Raw genomic sequence first — 27,232 nt, 5'->3', positions numbered from 1 at the left:
TCAGTTAATGATAGAATTGCATTAAAAACTATCTCATACGCACAAATGCCTCACTAACTCTGCCCCTAAATACCTAGAATCTAAATTTACCAGAAACATTTCAGACCGGCCTACCAGAGCCCCTCAGTCACATTGCCTCAAAGTCCTGAGGTACAAACTCCAAAAAGCAGGTGGTAGCAGCTTCCCCGTTCTCACTGCTAAACTGTGGAACTCCATGCCAATTCACCTAAGATCCAAACTGTCCAGCTATGGCTTTAGAAAAAAAACACAAAAACTTGGCTCTTCTCGCAAAAAGCATAATCATTGAGCCTTCCAGTTACCCATGTACATTCCAGTGATGCACATGTAAATCATTTCTTGCATACCCAGCACAATGTGCATTGTATTGCTCCGCTGTACATACCAGATATGCACTTGTAAATAATGTCATGCATACCCGGTATATTCTGCAATTTGTAATGTTCTGTTGCACATACCAGCTATGCACTTGTAAATAATCTCATACATACCTAGTATATTTTTGTATTCAATGTACATCATAACTATCGCCTGCATATGTCTTACCATGTAACCTTTCTGTATCAATATAATGCACCCAGATCACCCCAGGGTTTGGTGCGCTATATAAATAAACAAGTGTTTGGGGGATATAGCCCTCAGGGCACATATGGAGAAAGTAATCTCCAACTACTTCAAAGAAAATGATGATGGGGAAACGGACTGGCTGGTCTGGGATGCAAGGAAAGCAGTGGTCCAGGGAGAATTTATATCCCAAGCCACAGCATATATCAGAGAGAAATAAGTAATTAGGAAGAAATTGGACAGGGGGGGGGAAATCAGAATAGCAGAAACACAACATAAAAGCAGACAGTCAAAGACAACACTGCGGGCGCTACAAAAGATCAGGGCACAGCTGGAAGCACACATTGCGGAACGTTCCGCACAAATTAAATGCCAAACAAACATACTACATTCAGGGGGCAAGCCCAACTGCCAAACTACAGAAACAAAAAACACGAAATGATATCATCCAATTTAAGGATGATCAAGGTACGCTAAACATAGTGGAAGGAGATAAAATAAAAGTTATGGAAAACGTCCCTACCGGCCTAATTAAACAAGAAGGGTGGGTTTGATCCAATCCTCCAGGCAAACTATATGGAGAAACTACAACTACCCCAGATAAATAAAGAGGAGAAGGAAATCCTGGAAAAACCTATTACAGCACAAGAGGTTACCAACGCAATATCATCCCTACCGAGCAACAAAACACCCGGTCCTGATGGTTTTGGGAGTGGATATTACAAAACCTTCAGACTGCAGTTACTCATCCCCCCCCCTAATACGCCTCTTTATCACAGGTAGGGAGGGGGAGTGATCACAGAGGATATGGGGAAATCCACAGTATTAATCCGGAAAACCAGGGAAAGACCCAACAGATTTTTGCAGTTACCACCCTATTGCTTTACTAAACAGTGACGCTAAAATCTATGCAAAGGTTCTAGCAGGTAGACTGCCAGGGGCCCTGCCCGGGATAATTCATGAAGATCAAGCCGGATTCATTACTGGGAGACACACGCAGATTATTATAAGGAGGCCAATAGATATAATAGACATGGGGACCAGAACTGGGAATATATATACACTTAGCAGCATTGGATGCGCAACAAGCTTTTAACAGTCTAGACTTGGGGTAACTGGAGAGTTGGAGGTGTTTCGATGTGGCCCGGAGTATAGAGCTAATTTCCAAATACCCACAACAAAAGTCCTAGTTAATGTGAAATTCACTGCCCAGATCAGAATCTTGAAAAGGTACGTGTCAGGGACGTCCACTATCGCCTCTAATATTTGCTATGGCCATGCAACCACTGGCAGTCATAATTAGACAAGACCAGGGGATCCACGGGGTAATGAGTGGAAAAGATACACATAAAATAGCATTATACGCAGATGACATATTGCTATTCCTGAAAAATACGAAACTCTCGCTACCCAGGTTGATGGAGAGATTACAAGAATTTGCCAAAGTCTCAGGGTTCACTATAAACTACACGAAGTCCAAGGCCCTTAATATAACCGAACACCAGGGAGAAATAGTAGCACTAAGCAAAGGGATATCCTCTGATCTGGGAAGAGTAAAGAACACTGAGAGGGTATAAAGGTTTATATGGGGCAAACATAACCCCCTGTGGAAAGGAACTGGTGGAGGTTCCCCATAGGTGGGATGCACAGGAACTCTCCTGGTTCGCAGAAGCAGCAGTTAAAATGACGACACTACCTCGCCTACTATATGTAGTGGGTTCACTTCCGGTAGAAATACCTGCCCGTATAATCAAAACCTTACAGTCCGAAATAATCTCCTTTATATGGCATAGGAAGAAATCAAGGATCCGAAGAACAGTGTTACTGCGCCCAACATTTGCAGGAGGGTGGTTGAGGGTCCCTGATGTGAAAAGATATCTTGGTAGCACAAATTGCGCCCATGTTAAAGTGGGCAAAAGATGAGACACGAAAGGCATGGTGCGAAATTGAACAGGGGGTAACAACCATCTCACTGAGTGCATTACACGCCATGAGAAATGGAGCTCAACGGGTGGTGGGGGGGGGGAATAGGGCATGGTCAACTACTAGAAGCACATATTTACGGGGATGGGACCAGGCACTGAAAAGGGAAAAGAATATCCCAGAGATTAGGGCCTTATACCCCAATGGCTCACAATATCGGTTTTACCCCAGGCCAGAAAGTAGCGTTCTGGACACATGGGCAGGATCAACACCCCTGACATTTGGAGAGTTCTTCCACATCGGAAACCACTGCTTTTTGAGGAATGCAAGCAGAAATTCTGTATAGGAGAGAGATAACGGGAGAGAGAGAACGGTATAAGTATATACAGGTTAGACATTGGATCTCTCAGAGAGAGGTAAGGGAGGCAGGCACAAGGGCACCACTGGGATTAGAATCAACCCTTCGAGAAGGCCCGACAGCTAAAGAAATATCGAAATTGTATAGCTTGCTGGATAGGGCACAAGTGGGGGGAGGGCACAAGTGGGGGGACAAGCTCCCATGTATGTATAGATGGGAAAGCCATTAAAGAAACAGCATATAAGATCTGCTATAGATGGTATCGGACTCACCCCCGACCCCTGCACCCTCCCCCACTGCCTGCATGGGATGAACACAAATATCTTCTCTATGCTGGAGGCAATGTAGGGAAACTGGGTATCTTTATCACATGTGGTGGACATGTCCAAAAGACAAAATCTAGTGGAAACAATTACCGGACTCACCAATTGCGATTCTGCTGGGTGCGGAAGCACAGTGAGTTTATGCTTCAAGTGGTGCCACTTCTACCCTCATGCACACTTTCTGATGGCAGCACGAAGGACGTTAGTCCAAGGGTGGAAATCAGTAGAGGGACCTGTACTAGCCAGTAAACATTTTGGAAGTGCTCACTCAGGAGAACGTTTGAGCGTTGAGAGCCGGGACATACCAGATGTTTCTGAAAGTCTGGCTTCCTTTCCACGAGTATGTTAAGAACGGAGAGTGTTACTTTAATAAACCAATCGCGCTCAAAAATCTACATGTGGTATGAGTACAATGAGGGAGCAGACAACAGGGGGAATGGTCCTGAAAGAGAGGAAATGCATAATCAATCCCAAAGATCAGTATCCAAACCACACATGTTGGGGTTAAGGAGGAAATTAGGGACATGGGGGACTTGGTAGAGGTTATTGTTATTTTGTTACAATATATAAAAGCCTCATGAACGCAGAAACCATGTAATAGGCCTAATGGCGACACTGGAGGTCTAATTATATAACCTGATGAACCAACTTGAAGAGAACAAGTAGGTCTGTAATGTACCCGAAATATGTCACCATGACTGAATAAAAAGGTATTTAAAAAAGAAAATACAGCACTGCCTCAGGAGCCTGCATTTGACAACATTTAATGGCTATGTGTATCACTTTTCAAAAGGAATTCTCTCCATGAGGAAGCAAACAAAAGCTGGAATGTCTGCAATTGGGTGGTTAATCCCGCGAATATTCTCTGCCTGCGATCATGCACACGGCAACAGTTGGAAACTGACATCAATTAGACGTCATGAACAAACCCTTTGGTTTCCCATGATCGAACACTAAAATTCAAAGCAAATTGGTTGGAAAAGATCACCTTCTGCGTTTGTCCCAAATTAACCTCCCAAATAAATTAAAAACAAAGCAACATGTCACTTGCTCGCAGCATGCCTTCTCCAATCACCAGCCTGTGCCCACTGCTGCCTCAGTCTAACACTCCGATGCCAATAACAAGTCCTGGTCCTAGCATATCAAATAACTTTGCCATTAAATGTATTGCAAACAATGAGATGATAAACGAAGATGGAAGCCCTGAACTATTTACTTATACCTCTGCATCCTTTTTATGTAGGATAAACGTACAGATGTGCCACTGTTTAGCCAAAAGCTTTAATTTGCTCATCAATATTTACCAATGCAGTAAAAGGATTGCAAGAAACATCGGTAAGGCTCTGCATAGAAGCTACCATGTTCCACCCAGCATCAATGCACAGTCTACTATTACCTTTGTGGAAAGGGTGCAGACCCCGCAAACAAAATAATAATGATATTGTTGAATTTGGGGGGGTCTAGGGAGCTATGCTGCTCTGGCATAGGGACTTCCCAGGTCTGCAGGTAAGGGTCGTACCAGGCCTTTTTACGCATGAAAATCTTGTAAATACGACAGCTTTATTATTTGCCTGCATACATTTACGCACAGGTTTAGAGCAGAGGGTAGTGCAAAGGTCAGGTTACTTGACAGAAACCAGAACGCTTCTTTTGATTTTTTCTACATGGATGTAATTGCAAGCCATGGAGAAAAGCCTCCAAAAACAGAATGCATTTCTCTGAAGCCTTTATATGCTCATGGAGCAAACAGAAGTACTGCTCATATTTAATTTCCTAGCAATTTAGGATTGTATGAATAATAAGATGCAAGACCTAAATTGCAATTGAGAATTCATCTTGTGTAACAAATTAGGCTTCTTTTCCCAGTGAAATCAAACCAGTATTGCACAGTGTTATTTTTTGGAGTTCCTACTGTGTGCATAATCATGCGGAGGCAGATTTTTTTTTTACATCCATTCAAACTTCCAGTCAATGGAGTACATTACTATAAACGGTCAGTAGCAGCAGAGTCTATGGCTCAAGGGTGAGTAATTGTCATTACACCAATCACATGTGTTATAGCCTCTCAAATCTTCTACACTACAATTAAAACATCCAAAACCTTACTCTACAGGAAGTGCAAGCACTGCTCAAAAACAAACAAATCATAGTTGAAATAGAAACTCAACCTGTCCCTGTGATAATCCAGATAGGCATTTAACTTTGGGTAGCGTTTCATGCATGGTTCCTTCAACATCTAGGCACTGTGATTATTATACCTCAGTTGATACTCAGTTTACCGACCTCTGAAGGATGGTAGTCAATAAAATAGCTCAATCGGCTGGGCGCTCGATGCTCCGATCTGTGCGTTATCGGTAGGTTGCAGGTTCGAATCCCGGTAAGGTCAATTCATCCTTTCGATGTTGATAAAGGAGTACCAACTTCGGTTTGGTGATAATTGCTATATGTTCTATGTACTGTACTTTGCCAAAACCGCTATATAAATAACAATTTGACCATGAGATTAGGTATAGAATTTAGCATGGAATCATTGCCGCTCTGCACGGTTGTATCATAACATTCGGTATCAATAGCCCAAGGAAATGAGGACTTTCATTAATCAAAAGACAATTTTGCCATCAAACCTGAAAAACACAATACAATTCATGTTTGCTTTACTATGTAATTGGCTATGTTTTTATGTTTTCAACATTTAAATATATACAAGAGAGATCAAAGAGCCAGACCTTAAAGAAATAATGAACTGTGTATTCCGTCACAATACAGAAAGCTGCCGCATGGTGATACAGTGTGTTCACACGTCGGCTAGATGTCACATACATTTTACTTTCTTAATTTCTTGCAAAGGAGAAAAGTCATTTTTAAATCCCTTGAAATCACATTTACTCTCAACGTTTAATAATCGGGTGTAAAATACTCCCACCTCAAAATCTTATCTGGAGCACTGGGAATTTCCATCACAAAAGAAAACTAGGATGGGATTTTTATTTTTTACCCCTTGCCATGAGGTCATCCTGCTGAAGCCCTAGTGTGCATCTTTGTTTAAATCTCAACGGACTATGGGTAGGGCATCAGATTCCAGTTACCACTAGGCAAAACTTGTTACCATATTGAACTGTGCAGACACAAAAGGTGCAGACACTAGACTTTCAGTCTAGTCCAGGTTACTGGAGCATGGTCGTCAGCATGATGCCAATCGATTTCAGCAGTCCAATCCAGTTTTCACGACAAAAAAAAAAAAAACAGCCATCCGCAACGGAAGTGGTCATGGGGTCAGAAGCCTACGCCCCTCGCCCAAGGACACTGCCACCTAAAAAACATCATCGCCATCATGTTTTCTTGGAATTGGTTAGGTAATCCCCCCCCATGGACATGAACATAACGACAGGACCAACCCCATGATACAAAGCTAGTGGTTATTTTAGATGTGGTGGGAATAACATCCTAGAAAGCCTGGCAATTGCCTTTCGACGTCATGGGGTCAATTGTGTGGAGTGTATATAGGGGCTCAGAGGGGTGGGGGGGTTAGATAGCTGGGGAATGGGTTAGTTCTAGGCTGCAGTCTGTTTGTATTGCAAGACTGTAATAAACCCTTTTTCTCCCTATGAAAAGAAATTAAGATTATTATTTTATTACGTTCAGAGATGGTGCCGCGAAGTGGAACTGTCACGCAACACGGTTCGACATGCCAGCCTTCTTTCCGAAGACCCCTCTGTACACACAAAGTATAAGGCAGGAGCCATTTTGGAAAAAAACTCCACTGGATTTATCAGGAGGCGGTGAAGAAGCAGGCAGGTGCCGCGCATGCAGGGCTGCTCAGGAGTTATCCAAATATGGGCGAGCCAAAAAGGGATTTATTTAGCAGCCATGGGCTGGAAATTCTGGGTTGGTTATAATCCGGAAATTAGAGTCCAATGTACATGTGGCCTAGCACACACACCTGCGTTTTAAATTATTTCAGGAGTAAGTAAGATATTAATGGGGTGCTGGGGAGAATAACAACCTTGACACTGGGTTGCGTTAGCCTATGTAAAACCAACAGATGTCCACAATTTTGTGCTACTCTCCCGTCCCCTGCACACCCGATCAATTGTGAAAACAATTAATAATTTCGTCAATAGTGACAATTTACTTTTAAGAAATATTTGTAAAAAACGATTTAAGACAGATATAAAAAAATGACCAATTTAATTTCTCAATAAATCATAGGCAACAAATTAAAATTTCAATTCATTAGATAATCAGCAAGTGTGTTTTTGCGATTTCAACATTGCTTGTATAGCATGTACATACACATTTTTCTAGTCGCACTCCATTTAGGCGTAATAACCTTTGTGGGCACACAATATGTAAATCTCACTTCCCTCAATTCTATGGAGAATTGCCTTATGCCATATATTGTTCATAGAAAAGTGTTAACATATATTACTCGACGTGTTTCGGGGTTGGTTTTGTCCCCTTCAAGAGTTGTTTGCCCTCTTTAATTTCTTTTTTCTTTCACCTACAATATATAATACAGTATTCAGATCTTTTGTTATAATAATTTTCTGTCATGTTATTTTTGTTCATTGTTTAAATAATAATCACCTGGATGTCCGATGTATTGATCTCCTAACTTGATGTTTCCTAAAGATTTGTGGTATTTTCAATGTCAATCAAAAAGGTTGTATGGATTTCACAATTAGTGAGCAACCTATTAAAACAAATAGAAAAACAATAGGAAATGGCTAGTTTAAAATAGGGGATTAGTCCTGAATTATAGAATAGAGTTTGTGTACAGTGATGGGAATTCAATACATCCCGTTTTACCTGATGTTTCCAATCGTGTGGTGCCACTTCATAAGTTCGGATAATGTAGCCGTTAAACCGCTGTGAAAAATCCTGTGGTGTGGAATTATCTAGGTTGGATGAGAATCCAAGCCGTATCTGGAAAACACATATACATGTGTTTTAATGGATGGTTGAGATATCGTCACCTAAGGGTTACAGTGAGCTTTAGATTTCATTAGGTACTAATCTATACAGTGACCTGAGAGACTAGAGTGTGAAAGTTATAAATCACTACTTCTACAGAAGCTGTAGGCTCGTATTAGTTTGGTAAATAGTTATCTCTGGGTGTCAATACTTTGGCACATAGAGCTGGCATTGTAACTTGTAGCTTCCATCTTACCTTAATAAGGAACAGGGGCTCCAGGAGTAGGTGCTGCCTTTCGCGCTGTTCTTTGTGACTAACGCTCAAAAATGGATGCTATTTATGTCATGACTTCATCACGTATGAACGTGATGACATCGCTGTGTTTACAGTGTCAACGTGTGACTTGGGCATCGTCATGTCGACGTGAGTCAATACAGTCTACTGGTGTAGAAATTCATCTACTTACTTATTATATCCACTTGGTAACTGTAAGTGGGGGTTAGGAGTGCCTGGTATTACCTAGGAATTATTCGATTAGAGCATCAAGCGTTGTGATATCCTCTCACTACTTGGGTTCTCATGTGTGAAAATCCCCTAGAGGGAATGGTATATGGCATTTTATGTCCTAGTACCTTTTCACTACCTCGGTTCTCATATGTAAGGATCTCCTACAGGGCATGGTATAGGGCATCCATGCGTTTATTATTTCAAAAAGAACATGCTCACATTCTACATATTTGTTAACATTGCATTTTTACTGGATACTTGATAAACAATACTCACAAAGGCTGACATCTTCATCTGAGTCCTATTAATAGATATTTTGTACACCTGTGCCCTCACATAGTTGATGAAAAAACAAACTGAGAAGGATGGAACAAGAACGCACACTAATTACGTTTTGCAATACAGCGCCAACATATTGAGTCCTTTGCACCTGCACTGCCTAGACCAATTAATCTGGTAGCCCAAAGGGTGACGAGGGAGTGGGCCAACGTATTCTATGCAGTCTGTGACAAGGGGGTGGGGTGGTGGGGGGCACGGTAGATGGAAGAGACTTGCGAGTGTTCCAAGCACCTCTGAGAGAAATTCCAACAGGGAATAAGGTGGACGAGGGTGGGCACCAATAGCCCCATCTTGTCACTGTACATGTTCCAATATTAGTCTCTAGACGACCTGCAAGCCTGGCCAAAGAATTCCCAAACATTTGTACCACTGTGTTTTATAGAGAATTAAAGCACTAACAAAATGCTATAATCCCTTCTGGGCTAGTAGGAAGCAGCTCATGAGGATGGCTATGCTTGAGCTGCTTACATGGCCAGATGCCCACCCGGGCAAAAGGGATGTTGTGATTCATGCGACGGAAGGGCGGGAGGGGGCAGGACACGATTGGGCCACAATAGGGAGCTATAAGCAAAACAAAAAGCGAATCCTCTGCAGATTACCTAGATTGACAAAGGCAGTGTTTGTTCAATAGCCAGGCTACATCAAGCAATACGAGACTGCAATGGAGGCAATAGCGTACTCCTTTGTTGCTGGGCTGTTAAAAGTAGCATTACAACTTAAAAACGTATGTATTGGAAAGCAATCCAAACCCCTATAACAGTTAGTGGCAGTTGTGAATCACTGCGTGGCTTCCCAGAATCAAAATAAGAAAACATTCGAGAGTAAACTAATGGCCCTCTAGAATGTACATAACACAGCTCAAAGAGGGGGAAAAACAGCGAAGCAGGGGAAAGGAGAACTGCCCGCGGAACAGGCAGACCAGTAGTGAGGTACCCAGAACCGCCACACCAGCAGAAACATTAGGGCCAAGGAAACCAACAGGGATGACGGGGACCACTGACGAATCAGTTAGTGTGTAACTATTGCAAACAGGTGGGGCAATGGAATAAGTCATGCCCCAATGGACCATATTTTCAGTGCAATCAGTGGAGAAAGCCAGTCCAAACGTCCCTGCCAACAACCAAGCCCCTTTTACGGACACCAGTTTAGGAGCCCCTGCTCCATCACCTAGATTGAATACCCCACCATTTGGCTCTGGTCCACCCCCAATCCCTAAAGACCCATTCCGACTACATCAGGATGGTGAAACCCCTGTGGACCCATTACTCACAATTAACCAAGACTGCCCATGCATACAGTGCAATGTGGAGAGAATATCAGTACCCTGTGTAGTAAATCACAGGGGCGAGCAAGTAATTTTCATATGGAAAATGCCCCCCCCATGTGTCCATACCGACGCAAACTGATAGGTCAGTGGGAATGCCCAACATGCCCAGTTACGGAACCCCTTACCATTACCGGCACATATACGCCTTTTTTTTTTTTTTTTTAAAGACCATCAGACCCAACCAACCTATTGGGTAGAGATCTACTTTGCATGCTCTGATGCACCATCTATTGTACACCGGCCAGCAGGGTTCGAAATTGAGGGGAGCTGGGAGCTATTTAATGCCTGCTTATAGCCCAGAAGAGCTGAATTAGCTTGACACCAACAGCTACTTTTGGTTCGCCAGACCAACTGATGCCTAACATACCTATGTGAACTTAAACTGTGCGTTTGAGACAATATATAAATAAGCTATGGACACATCTATAGGACATATAAAGCATAAGGGGTCATAAATGTACGTTTTCACCGTATGCGGAGGCTAGAATTGTGGAAAGTTATGTACTAGCTCCTAGATCCCCAATGGTAGCACCTGCTCACTTGGCAGGATACCCATGAGCTGGTTTTAGCTCCTGCTCATCCAAACTTAATTTCGATCCCTGTGACCGGGTATTTTAAAAAGTGTGCCCCTTGAGAATGCAGAGGTCAAAGCGTCACGCCAGATGGACCCAGGGAGAGGAACCAACAAGGCATGGGGATTGGTCAGATGACCCAATTCATACTATACCATTCACACTATAGTCAACACATGATAACCGAGTGGGACAGTGTGCAGAATTTGCACTAACCATTGGCTAGTGATTTGACTCTATGCAAGTAAGAAATAGTGTGTTGCAGGTATGTAAAAAACCTCTGCTGGCAAGTGACTTAGTGTCCGCCTTGCAGCCCATTATTTGTACCCCTGAAGTGAGATATATATTTTTTTTTTTTTTTATTACTTGTATATAATCAGAACTAGATTTTTACAAGAACTCAGATGAAGAAGCAACTTCCACCCATAGAGGTATGCTATCTCAAGTAATAGTGGGCAAAGTCATTTTTTGGAATGCTAGATTCAGCAATTTAGCTGATGCCGTATGCCATCTTGTCTCTCTGAAGTGAGATATATTCACACGGCTGAACCAGTCAGAATGAAGCTAGCTCCTTTCAAGAAGCTCCCCCAAATTTCTCATTATGAGCTTTCGAAGCAGAACAAGGGATTACCCCAGTTATCGAAGCGCTCTCAAATAAAGGAATCATGGTTCCCACAATTAGCCCCTGTAACACACGGGTACATCTAATCAGGAAGCCGGGAAAGACCATCTATCGTTGTCAATGCAGTAGTCATCCCACCTTCCTTGTCATGCCAAGCACAGCAACCCTACAGTCATGTATGCCACCAGATGCCACACATTACACAGTTGATCTATGTGCTGCCGTTTTCACAGTTCCATACAGGAAATAGCTAGGCCAAACCCTGGCTATTCATATGTACAGGACCTGGGGGAAAAGGCGGAACATAGATCAACTAATGGGAAATGTGTGGCATGTGACAGAATTCGCATTTTCACATAGAGGAATGCAGTATACCTGGACCCATTTACCCAGGAGTATACCAAATTCCCCTTTTTGCAACATTAAAGGACCTGGATGATATAAAATTCCCAAGGGGGTCAGTCTTGGTTCAGTATGTGGATGGCTTGTTGATCACCTCACCCTCCTATGGAGACATGCAAGCAAGATACCAAGGTCCTTCTGACCCACCCTTGCATTCAAAAGCCAAAGCGTCCAAAACCAAATGGATGTGTAAACAGACAGAACACTATTTAGGACATGACATGAGGTCTCGGACCGATATCCTCACCTAGAAAAGAGGCAGTGCATAAAATCCCAAAGCTTAAGACCATTACATAGATGAGGGCGGTCTTGGGTGTGTTCGGGCATTACCAACAATGGATCTTAGGATACGTTGAGATTGTCACGCCCTTCCAACAATATACTCATGCAAATACTGTGGAAACATTACAATGAACTGGAGGATAACAAAGCTTTGTAAAATAAAGAATTGCCTAGTTAACACTCCAGCCTTGGGACTTTCAGATTACAGAAAAACATGTACTCTCTACTGGCATGAGAGAAATGTGTTTGCTCTAGCAGTCCTGACACAGAAACAGTATACCACATAAACCCATAACCTACTACAGCATGAAACTAGACCCAGCCGCTGCAGGAATGCTGCCCTAAAAGAAATCCATGGCAGCCGCCACTGTGAAGATATTGTCCTATGCACATTCATGGAGGTCGCTGTACATCATTACATTGTTTCTTTGTTACTTAAGACTAAGACTTGGCACATGTCTATCTTGAGCAAGCAAATATGCAATTCTCCTCCTGAACATTTTCAATGTTAAAATGGACCACATTCTTGGTACTAAACACAGCATTTCTGCTCCCGACCCCCAACGATGGGGTCTGTGGGGATGCACAATACTGAACCGCAGGACTGTGTGGCCATACAGACTGCTTACTGGCACCTTTAACAGATGTTCCCCTACCTGAAGCAGATGTAACTTACTTCCTGTGGTTTTTGTTATCAGGAAAGGAATGGGAAATTGGATGCGGGGTATGCAGTGGGTGAGCCTGTGGAGGTTGTGAGTGGAAGGTTGCCCCACATCACCACCACCCAGGTGGCAGAATTGATAGCATTAACTAGGGCGTGCAGTCTAGCCACTCAGCAGTCTTTACATCTTCACGGACTCACAATTTTGGTCAGTTCTGTGAACAACGAGGCTTCCTAATCTCGACCACATCCCCTCTTGAAAACAGCTAGTATGTTAAAGCACTTAGTATTATGGTACCTGAAAAAATAGCCATCAATTATGCCGCCCATCAGTCCCTGGCTGCAGTGACAGATATGAAGGGCGAATATGCACTCCTGGTAAAAAACAAACCTTGTTTCCTCCCTGTATCAAACACTGGAATATTTGGCCTTTATGCAAGAGAATGACCCTCCCGTTGAAAAGGACAATTGGATATAAAAAGCCTGCAGATTACGCTATGAATCCCTGTGGCTAGAGGACCATAGTTAATTGGGGGCACCCAAAATACTCCTTACACATCTCGTTAGGATGCATCATGGTCATGCTCATGTGGGAAAGGAATGATCAAGGTGAAAACACCAGACTTTCCCCAAAATGGCCAATGAACATTGTAAGTGTTACACCATCTGCCTCCAAAACAACGTGGGGACTATACCAGCCACACACAGATCACACCCTCACCCCAATGGCCTGTTTGTAGACCCCCAGATAAACTCTCCAGCTTCCCCGCTGTAATAACTGGCAATACCGTCCTGAAATTTTAGATCGTGTTCTCAGGGTGGTTCGAGGTTTACCTCTGCAGAATGGCAAATGCCTGACTGTGGTGAACATACCTGTGAGGGACTATGTGCCAGATTTAGGTTGCCGGTTAGCATCAACAGCGATTAGGGAACCCGTTCCAAAACAGCGTTACAAAATCACTATTGTCAAGCCGGAGCACATCACACAATGTATATTGCCCTCACCAACCCCAACTATTACAGGCAGGGGAGTGACTTAGTGGATTGATCAAAAGCAAATTGGCCAAGCGATCAAAAGAAGGGACTAAAACCCTCCCCCCTTGTATTATTCAGCATGTGAAGCATCCCAAATAAAAAGACTGGCCTCAGCCCTTACAGAGTGCTGTATGGCAGACCCGATTGCTAGAGTATGTGATTTCATCATCAAAGCCCTTTATTTCAGTAAACAAAAAGGTCACACAACTTAATTAAAATGCATATTCACAATACCCATAGTAAATGTTACAGGATACAAAGATAGCAAATAATCCTAACAGACCAACTCTTAATTAAATATTATGAACTCAAACTCCTCAAATTTATGGGATAAAGTGCAAGCGCAATATTACCACCCCACTCACATGAAGACATACAATAATGTTATGCAAATAAGGCACTCCTCGCTGTTAGTCATTCCATCTATTGATTGAGGTTAATTTATCGACAGCGATATACAATTAAAACCAAAATGTTAAAATCAATAACATTTATACTATAAAAAGTGGTTAAAAGGCAATTCTGGGTGATTGGGGCTGGATTGCCATATTATCTATTTGGCTTGTCTTATGGCTATACGGTTAAGAATTTAGCCCTACACAGCCAGGCTCTATGGATGTATTTGTTCACACTAAACTGGGATCTAACGTTTGTTGGACAAACATAAAGGGCTTGATTGGCACAGCGTATGTAGCGACGTGGAGCTAAGGCTTTAGATAGTGTTGTCTCAGGCCCCTTTAATCATTACATAAAAGAGGAAATGCAAGACTGTTCCTCTGTCCAGTCCACATACTGGGCATGTGGCATCACCCTGTGCCATCCAACAGCTTGTAAAACAAGCAAGGCTAATGGTGCCAAACCGCATTTTTTTTAAAAAAAGGGGAGCGTGCCATAGGGGAGTGTACCTCATCCAGATATTTTTTGTAGCCAGGCTCTGTTTTATTTTGCAGGTACTTCCTGCTTGCATTAAGCAGCTTACAATCCTCCATTAGTCTGTCGATGGTCAAGGGATGCCTTCTTAACCATGGCTACACATGATTTGCTAATAGATAATGGGTTTGACCAAAAAACATTCAGGTCTAAGTCATGTAAAACCTTTTTAACATGCATCATCCATGGCAATGATCTTCGGCCCTCCAGGTTCAGAATGTGGGCTAGCGATTCCCTGTACGTTGTAAGGTTGGAAATTAACAAAGGGGGTCGTGGGAGTCCCTCTGCCAGACATTAGTCCTGGTTACGAAAGACTTAGCCAGAGTCTTTAGTTCACTATCTTTCACAGAGAAGAAATATCCCAAACATATCAGTCTTTGTCCTGCCCTGGGGCAGTCCAGCACCGAAATGATAGGCAATTCTCCTCTGAACAAGAGTACCAACAGCAACCACAGACAAGTATTTCGGTCTGGTTGGACCTCATCAGTAGGGTGGAGCTGTGCCTCTCTAAGAATATTGAGCAAGGAGTCCACGTCTGGACTCCCCTAGTAACTTAGGGTGAGACCCAAAGTTACTTAAATATGCAAACTAGCAAGGGGGGGTCCTGGGAGTCCCTCTGCCAGACATTAGTCCTGGTTACGAGAGACTTACCCAGAGTCATTAGCTCACTATCAGGGCAGGACAAAGACTGATATGTTTGGGATATTTCTTCTCTGTGAAAGATAGTGAGCTAAAGACTCTGGGTAAGTCTCTCGCAACCAGGACTAATGTCTGACAGAGAGTCTCCCAGGACCCCCCCTTGTTATTTGCACATTTCAAGTAACTTTGGGTTTCACCCTAAATTACTAGGGGAATCCAGACGTGGACCCCTTTCTCACTATTCTTAGAGAGGCACAGCTACACCCTACTGATGAGGTTCAACCAGACCAAAACACGTGTCTGGGGTTCCTGTTGGTACTCTTGTTCAGAGGAGACTTGCCTTACATTTCGTTGCTGGACTGCCCCAGGGCAGGACAAAGACTGATATGTTTAGGATATTTCTCCTCTCTGAAAGATAGTGAGCTAAAGACTCTGGGTAAGGCTCTTGGAACCAGGACTCGTGTCTGACAGAGTCTCCCAGGAACCCCCTTGTTATTTGGCTGTAAGATTGGGAAGACACCCACATTCTGAGCCAAAGGAGACCTGTCTTAACTCCGGTTCATCCCCAATTGGTCGAAGACAAAGCTCCAAATGGATCGGAGCATTTGGGCAGCTTCAAAGGAGCTTTAAGAGATGCTTACGTAGGCGGTTTTCGACTACCTGAAACTATTCATAATTTGTATACCTGCACAAATATGACCCGTACAGGGCAGCTGCTTTCGCCTGGGCTCTATACAGCTAAGAGTACTGGAGTTATTGCACCTCTTCCGCTGCCAAAAAAAACCAAAAAAAAACGTGATTGTAAGATATAGTGGGGCAAAGTTTGTACAAGATTTGGCCATCTCATCCGTACAATATCCGTTGTCTGCAAAGTGAGCGCACAAGTAATCATAATAGCAAACTTGCTCAAGAGCGTTGCCTTTTATGGATACATTAATTTTCTGGCTTTGAAAAAATGTTGGCCTGAATATGAAAAGGTTGAGTATTTTAAATATTAATAACAGGCTGTAACCTTTCGCATTCTTTTAAAAACACATTCAAAGTTGTTCTCAAACCCATAATGCTCATTGTCATCAGACAAAAAGAAGGCTGGACAGAATCCGCTCCCAACTTAGGATGATCCAAGCAAGTCTGGCGCACTGCTCTTGTTTCATCAATCTAGATGGAAACAGAAACGGGGCAAGCATGCAACCCTGCCTTACCCCTCTACTGACAGGAAAAGGCTCAATAAATTCTACCCCCCAAGTCCCATTGAACCACTGCTTTGTTATCAGGGTACAATTGTTGAATTATGTTCAAAAGAGGATTGGGGTCCCTCTACTGGCTAAAACATTCCACAGGAGTGCCCTGGAGACACCTTCGAACACAGTCTTAAGATTGATGAAGATTGTGTAAAGTTTAGATCTCCTCAAAACAGTGTATTTTTGGACCAGAAGAAACAGACATATGTGATTTCCTCTGTCAGTTCAGTTCATAATTAGGTTAAGGCAGTGCGAAGCAGAGAACATGCAACCGGACACTCCCTGCAACCATACAATCGGGTCCTTGTGAGGAGATGCCAGAGGAAGTTGCAACTGACATCAAAGATGGATGGGGCCCCCACCAGGTGTTGCTGGTATCCAACTTTGCAGTGAAATTCCAGGGTCACCCAACCTGGGAGCATGTGTCCCAGTGGAAGCGGGCTGCCCTACCAATGTCATGAAAACAAAGGAAGTGCCTGGTGTCTTCTCATATTAAATGTTGCCTGCAACACCTCTTCTCAAATATTGAAAACATAACCTCACTAATGTGGTCACGGCCTCTGAAAAAGACGCCATGGTATTAGAAGCGACTCGCAGTACACAGGGAGGGAGGAACATGTTATATAAAGGGGCCTTGGCGCCTGGGAATGTGAGGTGGAAATGTGGTTGGGTTTCTCACAATACAAGCTAAGTGTCCCCATGGTGTTGCCCCCAAACCTATGTGAAGCACTCCCAAATGGATTATTGGATGAGGACTATTTGTGAGCGCTGAAGAACAGTCTCCAAGAATGACCGCTACTCCAGTGACCAGCCACAGGATGCGAGTCTGAATGTGAAACCTACTCTAGTTTCTGAAATATATCCTGATCCTTTTCATATTTCTGACTTGACACTACTGTTATGTTTGGCATACTATGTCGGAAAGAAGGGAAATCCAGAAGATAATTTACTGGTACCACTTCCAAACCACCACCACCATGGTAGTTAAGACTAAAAAATGATAATGAGAGCAGGGCCACCGATATAGTGCCCCCGCCGCAAAGCTTTCATAGAGGACATGCCAGGAGAGCGCGAGATAGAGGATCAAAGTGTGGCGTTAGCGAAAAATTATAATAATTCCACAGTGCGTTATTAACTACATTGCACCCTAGAAACAGTACAGAAGTTCTCAAACGCCACTCACACTATGTGCCGGTATACCGAAAACTTAGATAACAGAACCCGTACTCACATACAGTGTCTTGTATATCCAACCTTTGAAGTTACTGAATTTATGAAGACTACTACTTAGTTAACAAACTGCAGTGAGGCAGCAGCCACTCGCCTTCAGCAGAAGGCCGAAAAGGGAAGTAGTAGATTGTATCTGCGATGGGGGGAAATATGACCCAACAGCATTGGGTGTCTAGAAGGGTCAACATTTAGAAGACTGCTAAGGTTACATAAAACAAGCAACACAGCTCATCTTTAGGGTACAGCTCTCCAGCACAGGGAGCTGCATGTGATTGGGACCCTCTGCAAACTCACGCGTCATACCCAAATCCATCTGATTCATGGGGAGAGGCCAGCAAGGCCATAACTGCAATGGGATATTGCCTGTGAAGAAGTACAAGGCACCTAAACTCATTAGGTATCTGTGAAGGTGTGCAACACAACAGCCGGCCGAGCATCCTGGGAAACTACTCCACTGTACCCGAAGATCTGTGGCCCTGGAAGGACTTCTGGCAGTACAGTAACTGAATCTGTGGACAAGAGTGCACCTTCACTGTGGTAAGCGGGATCGCCTGGTAACTCAACCAATACCTCATCTCTGCCCCAGGGATAACCCTGAACTTGTGGCTGGGAATTGGCTCAACTTTTGTGGCCCCTTCAACCACCCCAGTTGCAAGGTCTTCATACATTAGCAAGTACTGTTAATATGTAATAGAATAACATGGGATGGTCAGACAACAGCTCCGGCAGGTAGACGACCATTTCATGGTGAAGATAAATGTGTATAACTAGTTTCTATACCAACTACAGGTTTGCATGTCGTGAATCAGACAGGAACTAGCCAATTAATACTGGTTGGCCTGTGGTACAAAATTATTAAGTACATGTTCAGATAGAATTAACAATTAAGTCAGAGCAACATTGCATCACCTCCACTGTGTCCATAACCCAATTTTATTTTTCTTCCTAGTGGCAAGCCTCATTTCCTGCTGCGGATTGTATGGCAATAGAAATAAACTATGGTGATCAATGCAATAGAAATAAACTATGGTGATCAATGCTGTTCATTCCAAATCAGTGCTGCGTTCCACAACGCCAGATCTGTACCTGTCCTTTGCACTTCATGAAATGAGAGACAAAGATGCACTCAAACATGAACAATTTATTAAGAGAAAAGCAGCATACAGTACTAATAAAGCTTAGTCAGCTAAATTAGTGGAATCCAGGGATTGAAATTGAGTGGAGCTGGGACCTATTTAGCTCCTGTCTGTAGCCAAAGAGCCTGGTTAGCCTGACACCAGCAGCTACTTTTGGCTCCTGTGCCAAATGCCGGACAAACACACCTATGTGAATTTAGGACAGTCAATAAACATTAGGACGCATCAATACAGCGTTTAAATCATAAGGGATCTTAAATAAAGGACACAATTCAGAGGTTAGCACTTTATGCAGAAATTAGTCATTAGATTTGCAGAACACCATGCACTAGCTCCTGGTCCCCGATGAATGCTGGATACCCAGCCGCTGCTTATCCAATCTTAATTTTGATCCCTGGGAATATTACAAGTCTGGAACGCTAATGCCCTGGTCCTACAAAAGCTACCTACCTCTGTGCACCAAAAGAAATGAAAATGTGGCATTTGATAAGTAGTTTGAGGTATAGTTGTGCAGCAAGTGCAAAGTGGGTGGGGTGGGGAGGGGTGTAGTGTAGAGTGCACACACACACACACACACACACACACGTGTCATACAAAATAATCAAATAGTTGAATATGGGGAGGGGTTGCGCTGAAGATCTTAGGGAAATTCCTTGACAAAAGTAAACAAGGAAAAAAAATGCAATGCAAGCCTTGCCATGGCATCATACCTGATGGCCCTAGTGTTTATTAGTCTTTAAATCTCAGCGGACTCTGGGTGGGGGTATCCCATTCTTATTGGTACCAGGCAAAACGCATTACCATATTGAACCATGCAGATGCTGCCGTGATCCTTCCTATTGGGACTCGCACTCCCCATTTCTTCCTTTCACTCTGGCCACCCTCTATGGGCTCACCCCCTTCTCCTGCATCTGAAGCCAGAAACCAATCTTCGACTCCTCTCCCTCTTTCCTCCCTCAGATCTTGCCAAGAAGGCCAATTTCCAACTCCTCCTGCTCAGAGGTGTCCTTTCTTTCCTCACTTTTCTCCAGAAGCTCAATGTCTCTAGACTGGACAACTGCGACAGCCTCTTCCTCAATTTACCCTCTTCCTCTCTCTGCCTCCTCCAACTTGTCCAGAATAGGGCTGCGCGACTCATCCTTGCCCTCAAGCCCCGGTACTACATCTCCCCAGCCCTAAAGTCTCTCCACTGGCTCCCAGGTTGCTGCAAGGATCAAATTCAAATCCCTGAGGAGGCCACCAGAAAAAAAAGCATCATCCTCACCATGTTTACCCGTGACTGGTGAAGGCAACGTCCCCTGGACATGGACATAAAGAAATTACCAATCCACTGATACAAAGCTACCAATTATTTTTGTTAAGGCTTTCGGTATGTTATTCTCACCTTTCGACATTGTGGGGTTCACATAAAGGAGCTCCTCTGGATAGCAGCATGGGTTAATACTAGGATGAGGTCTGTCTTGCAAGACACATGTTGTAGGTTTGTTGGCCAGGAAGACTGTGCCCCAGCTACTTAAACCCTGAGGGCACAACACAAAGACTAACACCCAGTTAACATGACAGGCCTCAAAAATAACTAATTGACCGCAAAGTTATTGATCATCTGGCTCATGCATTAAATACCTGCTGTTCCAGCACTAAGCCGCAACCACATTGCTCCTTTACACCGTAGTCGTTTTTCACCGCTTTTCATTCGCCTTGCCAAAACATCAATCCACTGACCAGCACATGCAAACAAACAGCTGTTCTCCCTCCATTCCGGCCATGACATCCAGCCTTTTCCAAATCTTTCCTCTTCCTGGGAGGAGAAGGCCACCCCGTCCAATACTGATACGACACGAAGTTCAACACTGCCATATGCTTCCCAAAGTCTTCCACACAACACAAATCGCTGTGTTGTCACCACCATCAAATCAACATTCCACTTCCTTCTGTGATGACGCCGTCACCCCTCTGTGGCTGTCCATTGGTGAAATGTCAAACTCCCGAGAAGCAGACGTCATTTTTCCTGCACTGGGCTCTGAAGGAGACCGACTTCCAGGACCCATGAGCCCTGGTGGCCACCTGCACGGCTTGCCCATGACCCTCCAGCAAACGGCCACTTCAAAAGCTGAGCAGACCCCAGATGCCCTCCGGTGGCCACCTACACCAGCCCGCCCAATGATTCTCAAATGAACAGCTGTGCCCGCGGCACCCATGGCCACTCACCGTCAAGCCGGCGAAACAACCAGGACCTCTTCAAGGGTATCAGACGCTGCTGCTGTCCAGGCCAACTCCAAGGTATCCCTGCTGACAGCACCCAGGCGGCAGGCCTCTGCTCAGGAACCATCCAGATAAGCCTAACTGGCGCATATCCAGCCCTGGGTGTGAGCCCTGCTGAAATCCCGATTTAAGCATACTACCAGCTGGCCCTCACTCTGCCTCCCTGGCACCACCTGGCTTGCGCCACCCAGCAACAAGCCCTTCTGGGACCTTGGAGGAGTTCCTGCCCGGTCCCAGACACCCACTGGCATCCTGGTGTGGATGGGACCTCTGGAAAGCAGTGTCTGTCCGCTTGCTTCTCTCTCTGCCACAACTCTAGTACATAGCACCTTCTCCAGGGACAATTAAGACCAGCTTGTTGACAAAATGTTGCAGGTTCGTTGGCCAGGGAGACACAGTGACCCAGGCTGCTTAAGGTAAGTTTATTGGTATGCAGGTACACATCAGGTAAGTGACATGAGTAGGTATCCAGACAGTAAGACACTGGCACTGCCACACCTTCCAGCTCCAAGATGTAACTGCCACACATAGAATCGCCAGCAATCCCCCATACACAACATTCTACAATGACGCAGCTACATTCCAGCATTCTAAAAGCATAGTACTTGCACTTCCAGAGCAAGACTACAACACACTGTAATAAACCCTTTTGCTCACCAACGTAGAGAAATAAAAAACCTTCTTTCATTACGTTTACACAGATGTCCATTTGCCAGGTTTAAGGCATTGGCCATAGATCACAATTGTATCTTGTAGATCACCATCCGATCAAAGGCACGTATATAAAACTGCAAAATTAACATCTCAGTTAAAGGCCATTTAATAAACACGTCGCGAGTCACGCAAAGAATCGCAGGAAATACAACATGGTCAAAACTGGAATAAGAACGTTTGCAGCTAATTTTATAAAACTGGGTCTCTGCTTACTCAAACGTTGCCACAAGCAGTGAAATCCTACTCTCTACCAACAGCGACATTGACAATTCCACAACGTTGCTAGGCAACAGACACACTGCAACCTCCACAAGTGCCATACCGAGTGCATTTATATTATGTTTTGAAATGCATCGCATGCCTATAGAAGGATGAAGAAAAAAAAGCTTTCATTGCTCAACGATTCACAATGACTCGCTCTACTGGCCAACACCAACTCGTTTACCATTTTCCAAAAGGTGAAGATAGATTAGGGAGGAAAAATGTAAATGTATTTTTCCACGCAACAAGTAAGTGACAAATAACTGGCAATGTTTGGGGTCAATGTTTGGCAAACACAACCCACATCAAAGAAGGATGCCGGCTTTAAATATTATATTGCATTTCCTTTCATGACAGCATATCCGTCCACCCACCTCCAACAGGTTTCTTTTCGCAATTAAATATTATCTGGTGCAGACAGTTTTTTTCCTTTTTCTGGTTTTTATTATATTCGAACCGATCCCAGAGTGGTCGAAATGTAAAGGTGCTTTGCAAATCACTGTTTACGATGGGATACAGTCATTTTCTGTTTGCCATTTCAATTCTTTAAGGCATCGGGTACGGTATGCTTTATGTGAGGCTTTCTCCCATTATAAAAAGTTTCAGTTAATTTCAGATTTTTACACAACAAGGTGCCTCATAAAAACTAACATGGATGATCAAATTAAAAAGCATATTGGATTAATCGAAACCAAGGCTATATGCATCACGGTTGACTATAACACCTTGTTGAGTTAGAAGGTCCATACTGTTTTGTTTCAGAATACCAGTATCACCAATTTCCTGCAAAAATTAACAGAGGAAACGATTTCCGATTTAACATAAATGGTCTTCTCGGTGGACAGATTACATAATTGGTATATAGGGCAAAGTGGGTGTATGGTGTTTCGGACAGCTTAAATCTATTGGGTTGCCCTCCTCTCCACACACACACACACACACACCTAACGTAAAACAGCAGCAGTGAGTGGAGGATGGTACATTAGCTGCCCTAGAATGGTATAGGTAGACCTGGGTATTTCGGTTGCAATTGAGTTCTGTATGTAAAGAGCCTGGACAGATCGAAGGCCTCTCTGCTCAGAGGTTTGCCACTCACAGACAGCCGAGTCAGTGTCTCGCCCGGGAGTAACAGCTGCATTGCAGACATAGCTCAATGCCTCATTAGGATAGGGAATCCCTCATGTCACATCCAAGCCCACCTCCTCCGGGGAGCGGAGCGAGCCCGAGATCCCCGTCACTTTATTGGGAACTAATGAGAAACAGTATTTTGACCACAAAAAGGAACAAGTTGAGCACGGTCTCGTGCATCGAAAAGAAATTTAGAAGAGTGGGGTACAAAATGGTGGCAAACACGTAAAATTAGGAGATATGTAATATAAATAAAGCCGAGAGGTGCACACATTTAAGACAGCAGCACAGGCATCTTGAATAACGGGTGAGAGCTCTCAGACACACCGCACAGAGGATGCTTCGAGTTGGTTATTAGCACCAAGAGACTACTCTGTAGCTCGGGGAATCGACACAATCCACCAAATAAGGTCCAACTGGGTTCAGCGACAAATATGACACAGCGAACTTTAGGGTGCGATTGAAATACAACTCCGATTTGGCAACTAGCAGCGTCGCACATGGTTGAACGGCGAATGCTCGTGAGCGAATGACCTACTGCCAAAAAGGACAGGAAATAGCCTGGTGCCCATGCGATGTATGCCATGCACCGCTGCCATTTGCATCGTCTCCGTGCGCTCTTTTAAAGGTAGCTGATAATTAAAAGACTAGTAAATGTAAAATAGTGTCTTGATTGGAAGCTATTTAAATCAGTAACACAGCTTTAATTGGTATGCAAATCGTGGAAGAGGTCCAATTCCTCCCATTTGAGCTACAGGTCTCGGAATGCCCGTTTAGCGGTATGTGCAAGTAGTAAGATGCAGGGGGGGTGGTATCGAATGTGGCCAGAAGAAATTCCACAATCCAGAAAATGGGAGGGAGGGTGAGGTGCCGCTACCGCAGTGGTATTGCTGGGGAGAGGGGCTGTGTGGGCGGCACACGCATGGAGCTGTGCGTGCGCAGGGTGCAGTGCGTGGGTGATCTGTACGTGCAAGATGATTTAAGGAGTGACCTAGGTGTTGAAGTAGGTGGGTCTGTGGGGTACAGTCTGTTTTTGATGTTGCTCTGCATTATGGCAACGTTCAGCTCACATCAACACTAGGGCAGATCACCGCACCGCCGACTCATCCTCCACACAGCCATAGAATCTGCGCAGGCACGGGAAAACATAGGGAGGAGCCCACCCTTAGTCACGGCACGCACCAGGAAGCACCAACGGGAGCGTGATTAAAGGGCCTCAACCACACGCATAAGAGGTGCTTCGGCGTAAGCAAACATGCGCCATACCTAAAAGGTACAAAAACTGCATAGCTGGGCCCGCGCCGCCCCCACCGCAAGATCTTGGAGCCCCCACAGTCCCTGCCAGCTGCCACAAGACAGCGAGCAAGGCAGGCCAGGTGGCGAAACTCACCTTTCACCAGGCGGTCGGAAGGGATTATCTTGGTGTCCATGGCCTTGTATTCGGACATGTGCAGGCTCTGCCCCCGGGCTCCCTGCGCACGGTGGGTCAGGCAGCGGAGAGGGACGTGAACAGTAGGCAGTGTGTCTCTGAGTTACTGTCAGGTGGCAGCTCTTAGATCCTATGCCGGGCTGGCACTCGCAGGGTGGCAGTCAGCTGTCCCCGGTGCAGGCTCGGCGCACTGTAAGCTCTGCCTCCTAAGATGGAGCTGTCTGGCTACGCTCTCGCGGCTGCGGACGCTGCTTTCTGTTGTGCACGCGCCCACCGTCACATACACAAACGCGCGCGCCTCCACTGTGCAACCCAATCTGCTTTGCTCAGACTACCATGCCACGGTACTTCTGGCTGCATCGGCAGGTCCCGCCCACAGCCACGCACCTGCAGCGTCCAATTGGCTCCGCTCGCCTGCCTGTCACTTGTCAAAGGGAACTCTCTGGGATTCCGCCTCCTCTAGCTGATAGTATGTAGCGGGGACGCGCCTTTGACAGCCCAAAGCACGAGCTCGCCACCCTATGAGGGGAGAGCCCAATGTAACCCCCACCCCCCTTGCCGCCTCCTTTTCTAGGGCGGGGGTGGGACGGACGGGAATGGCCGTTTACCAGCTGGGCGCAAGGGAGACACCACCTCGCACGCCGGGCTTCCTCCGGTGGCGTAGATGAGGTTGGTGGCGTGTTGCGATTGCGAACCCAGACATGCCAGAGCAGACAGGACGGCGGTGTTGCTTTCAGCGTATCCTCCCTTGCACAGGCAGCCGTTTTCCTGGATGGTTAGAGCAGGGTTTCCCTTTAGATTCTTTGGAGCACATACTACTGTTGCTAACGTAGGAGAAGGTGCCAAGCTATCATATTCACTATTACAGTGTAATGAGCTAATAGGGTGACCAGATGTTCAAAATAAAAAACCGGGGCAGGCCACAAACATAAAAGTAGGACTGGATGTCACCCGCCGCCCACTCTGGTATCCCCAATAAATAATGCATTTCCATTTCCGGCACTGCTCCTGGAGTTAACCTTAAAATCTGACTCAGACTTTGCCTGTAAACCTGTTAAAAAATAAAGGTATTTTTACTCTGATTCCTACTACAGTCCTTGTCATATATTTTCTGTTCATCCCGTAGTCTGTGGCACATTCAGTTAGTGCATGTGGCTGCTAACTATAAAAGGTTGGGGGTTCGAATCCATGCCAAGATCGTATCGTATCGTATGGCAGAGATGTGGTTTAAGTGAGTATATAAAAAGGGTTTTTTAATGAAAAAAAATCGTAATGGGGGATAGAAGGGGCCCAATTCCCGGAGAGTCTCATCAACATAGCTCCTATTAATGTGCTTCCTGACGCATATAGTAGAGTCAGGGCTTTAAGTGGATTCGGGCCTGGCAGTCCCTGGCGGCCCTGGCAGTCTCCCAAAACATCAGTCGACGGGGCAATTAAATCAACCTTTTATTTTTTCACAGCCCAAGCCGTGCACGTGGCAAGCAAGTTTTACATCCACTGTGCTATTTTTTTCCATTTTTTTTATTGTACTCTGTTTAAGCAAATACACTGTTATATAATACATTCTTATCATACATTTACATTTTTGTACATTTATAAGTTTGGAAAATACAGATACACAAATTGTTATCACTACCTTTCACGATAGGATTGTTTAAAATGCAAAACTCGCTACTGTGCAAGAAGTTTTTTTGCATTACAATTAGGATAAAATTATAAAAAACAACTTAAAATTCACAAGTATTGCTTTTCTTAACAATACAAAAAACTAAAGTACAAAATTGTACTAAAATCCAACTTTTTTCATGTTTTAGTTCGTCAAATATTTAGAAATATACATCAAACCATTTAACTTACATTTCTCATCAGTGAGATTACATTCAGTTTTAGACGATGGCAATCTGATCAATATTTCCCTCAATATCCAGATAGTACATGGTAAAACATAACAATTAAGAACTGCACACATCATTTTACTGATATAGTATTAGTCCTGTACAGTGATTCCTCAATTCTGTACCGTAATTTCGTGAGAGCCATAATCAATGCCATGTTATCCCCTCACCTGCATCTAGCACAAAATAGTTGTCTAGCAATGGTATTTGGCTCAGTGTTGTAAGTGCTGAGTAACTGCTGTCATTTTCAAAATGGGTACAATAGAGAATTAGATGTTTAAGTGTTCCCGATCTGCACGACCCTAGACAGAATCGACACGAGCCATTCAATGTTAAACCAGTTTGATTGTGCCAGTGGTGTGTCCGTTCATATTTAGAGAATTGATTTAGTTTAAAACTTAAATATAAAACACACGCTTTTTTCGCATGGAAAACACATTATGTACGTTGCTCTAGGCGATCTTTTTCTCGGAAAAGATGTGTATTCTGTATATGTTTTGTAGCTATTATTCGTCTCAA

General features: G+C 44.2%; 1 protein-coding gene across 4 annotated transcripts in view; it reads right to left on the bottom strand.

Annotated features, from left to right (window-relative positions):
- Positions 1-25,142, bottom strand: part of PPP3CA (protein phosphatase 3 catalytic subunit alpha) — a 1,568,629-nt gene extending 1,543,487 nt beyond the window's left edge. The window contains exon 1 of one of the 4 annotated variants that reach the window (XM_069630708.1): positions 24,780-25,142. In XM_069630708.1, coding sequence (XP_069486809.1) covers positions 24,780-24,837 — 58 coding nt within the window. In that variant the 5' untranslated portion in view covers positions 24,838-25,142. The remainder of the gene's footprint in view (positions 1-24,779) is intronic. The other 3 variants (XM_069630707.1, XM_069630705.1, XM_069630706.1) reach the window with 3 other exon arrangements.
- Positions 25,143-27,232: the final 2,090 nt, after the last annotated feature.

Source organism: Ambystoma mexicanum, chromosome 6q (assembly GCF_040938575.1).
Source record: "Ambystoma mexicanum isolate Mex_15411 chromosome 6q, UKY_AmexF1_1, whole genome shotgun sequence".
Classification (NCBI taxonomy): Eukaryota; Metazoa; Chordata; class Amphibia; order Caudata; family Ambystomatidae; genus Ambystoma; species Ambystoma mexicanum.
Note: the sequence above shows the minus strand (reverse complement) of the source record. Positions and strands in the feature narration are given on the sequence as shown.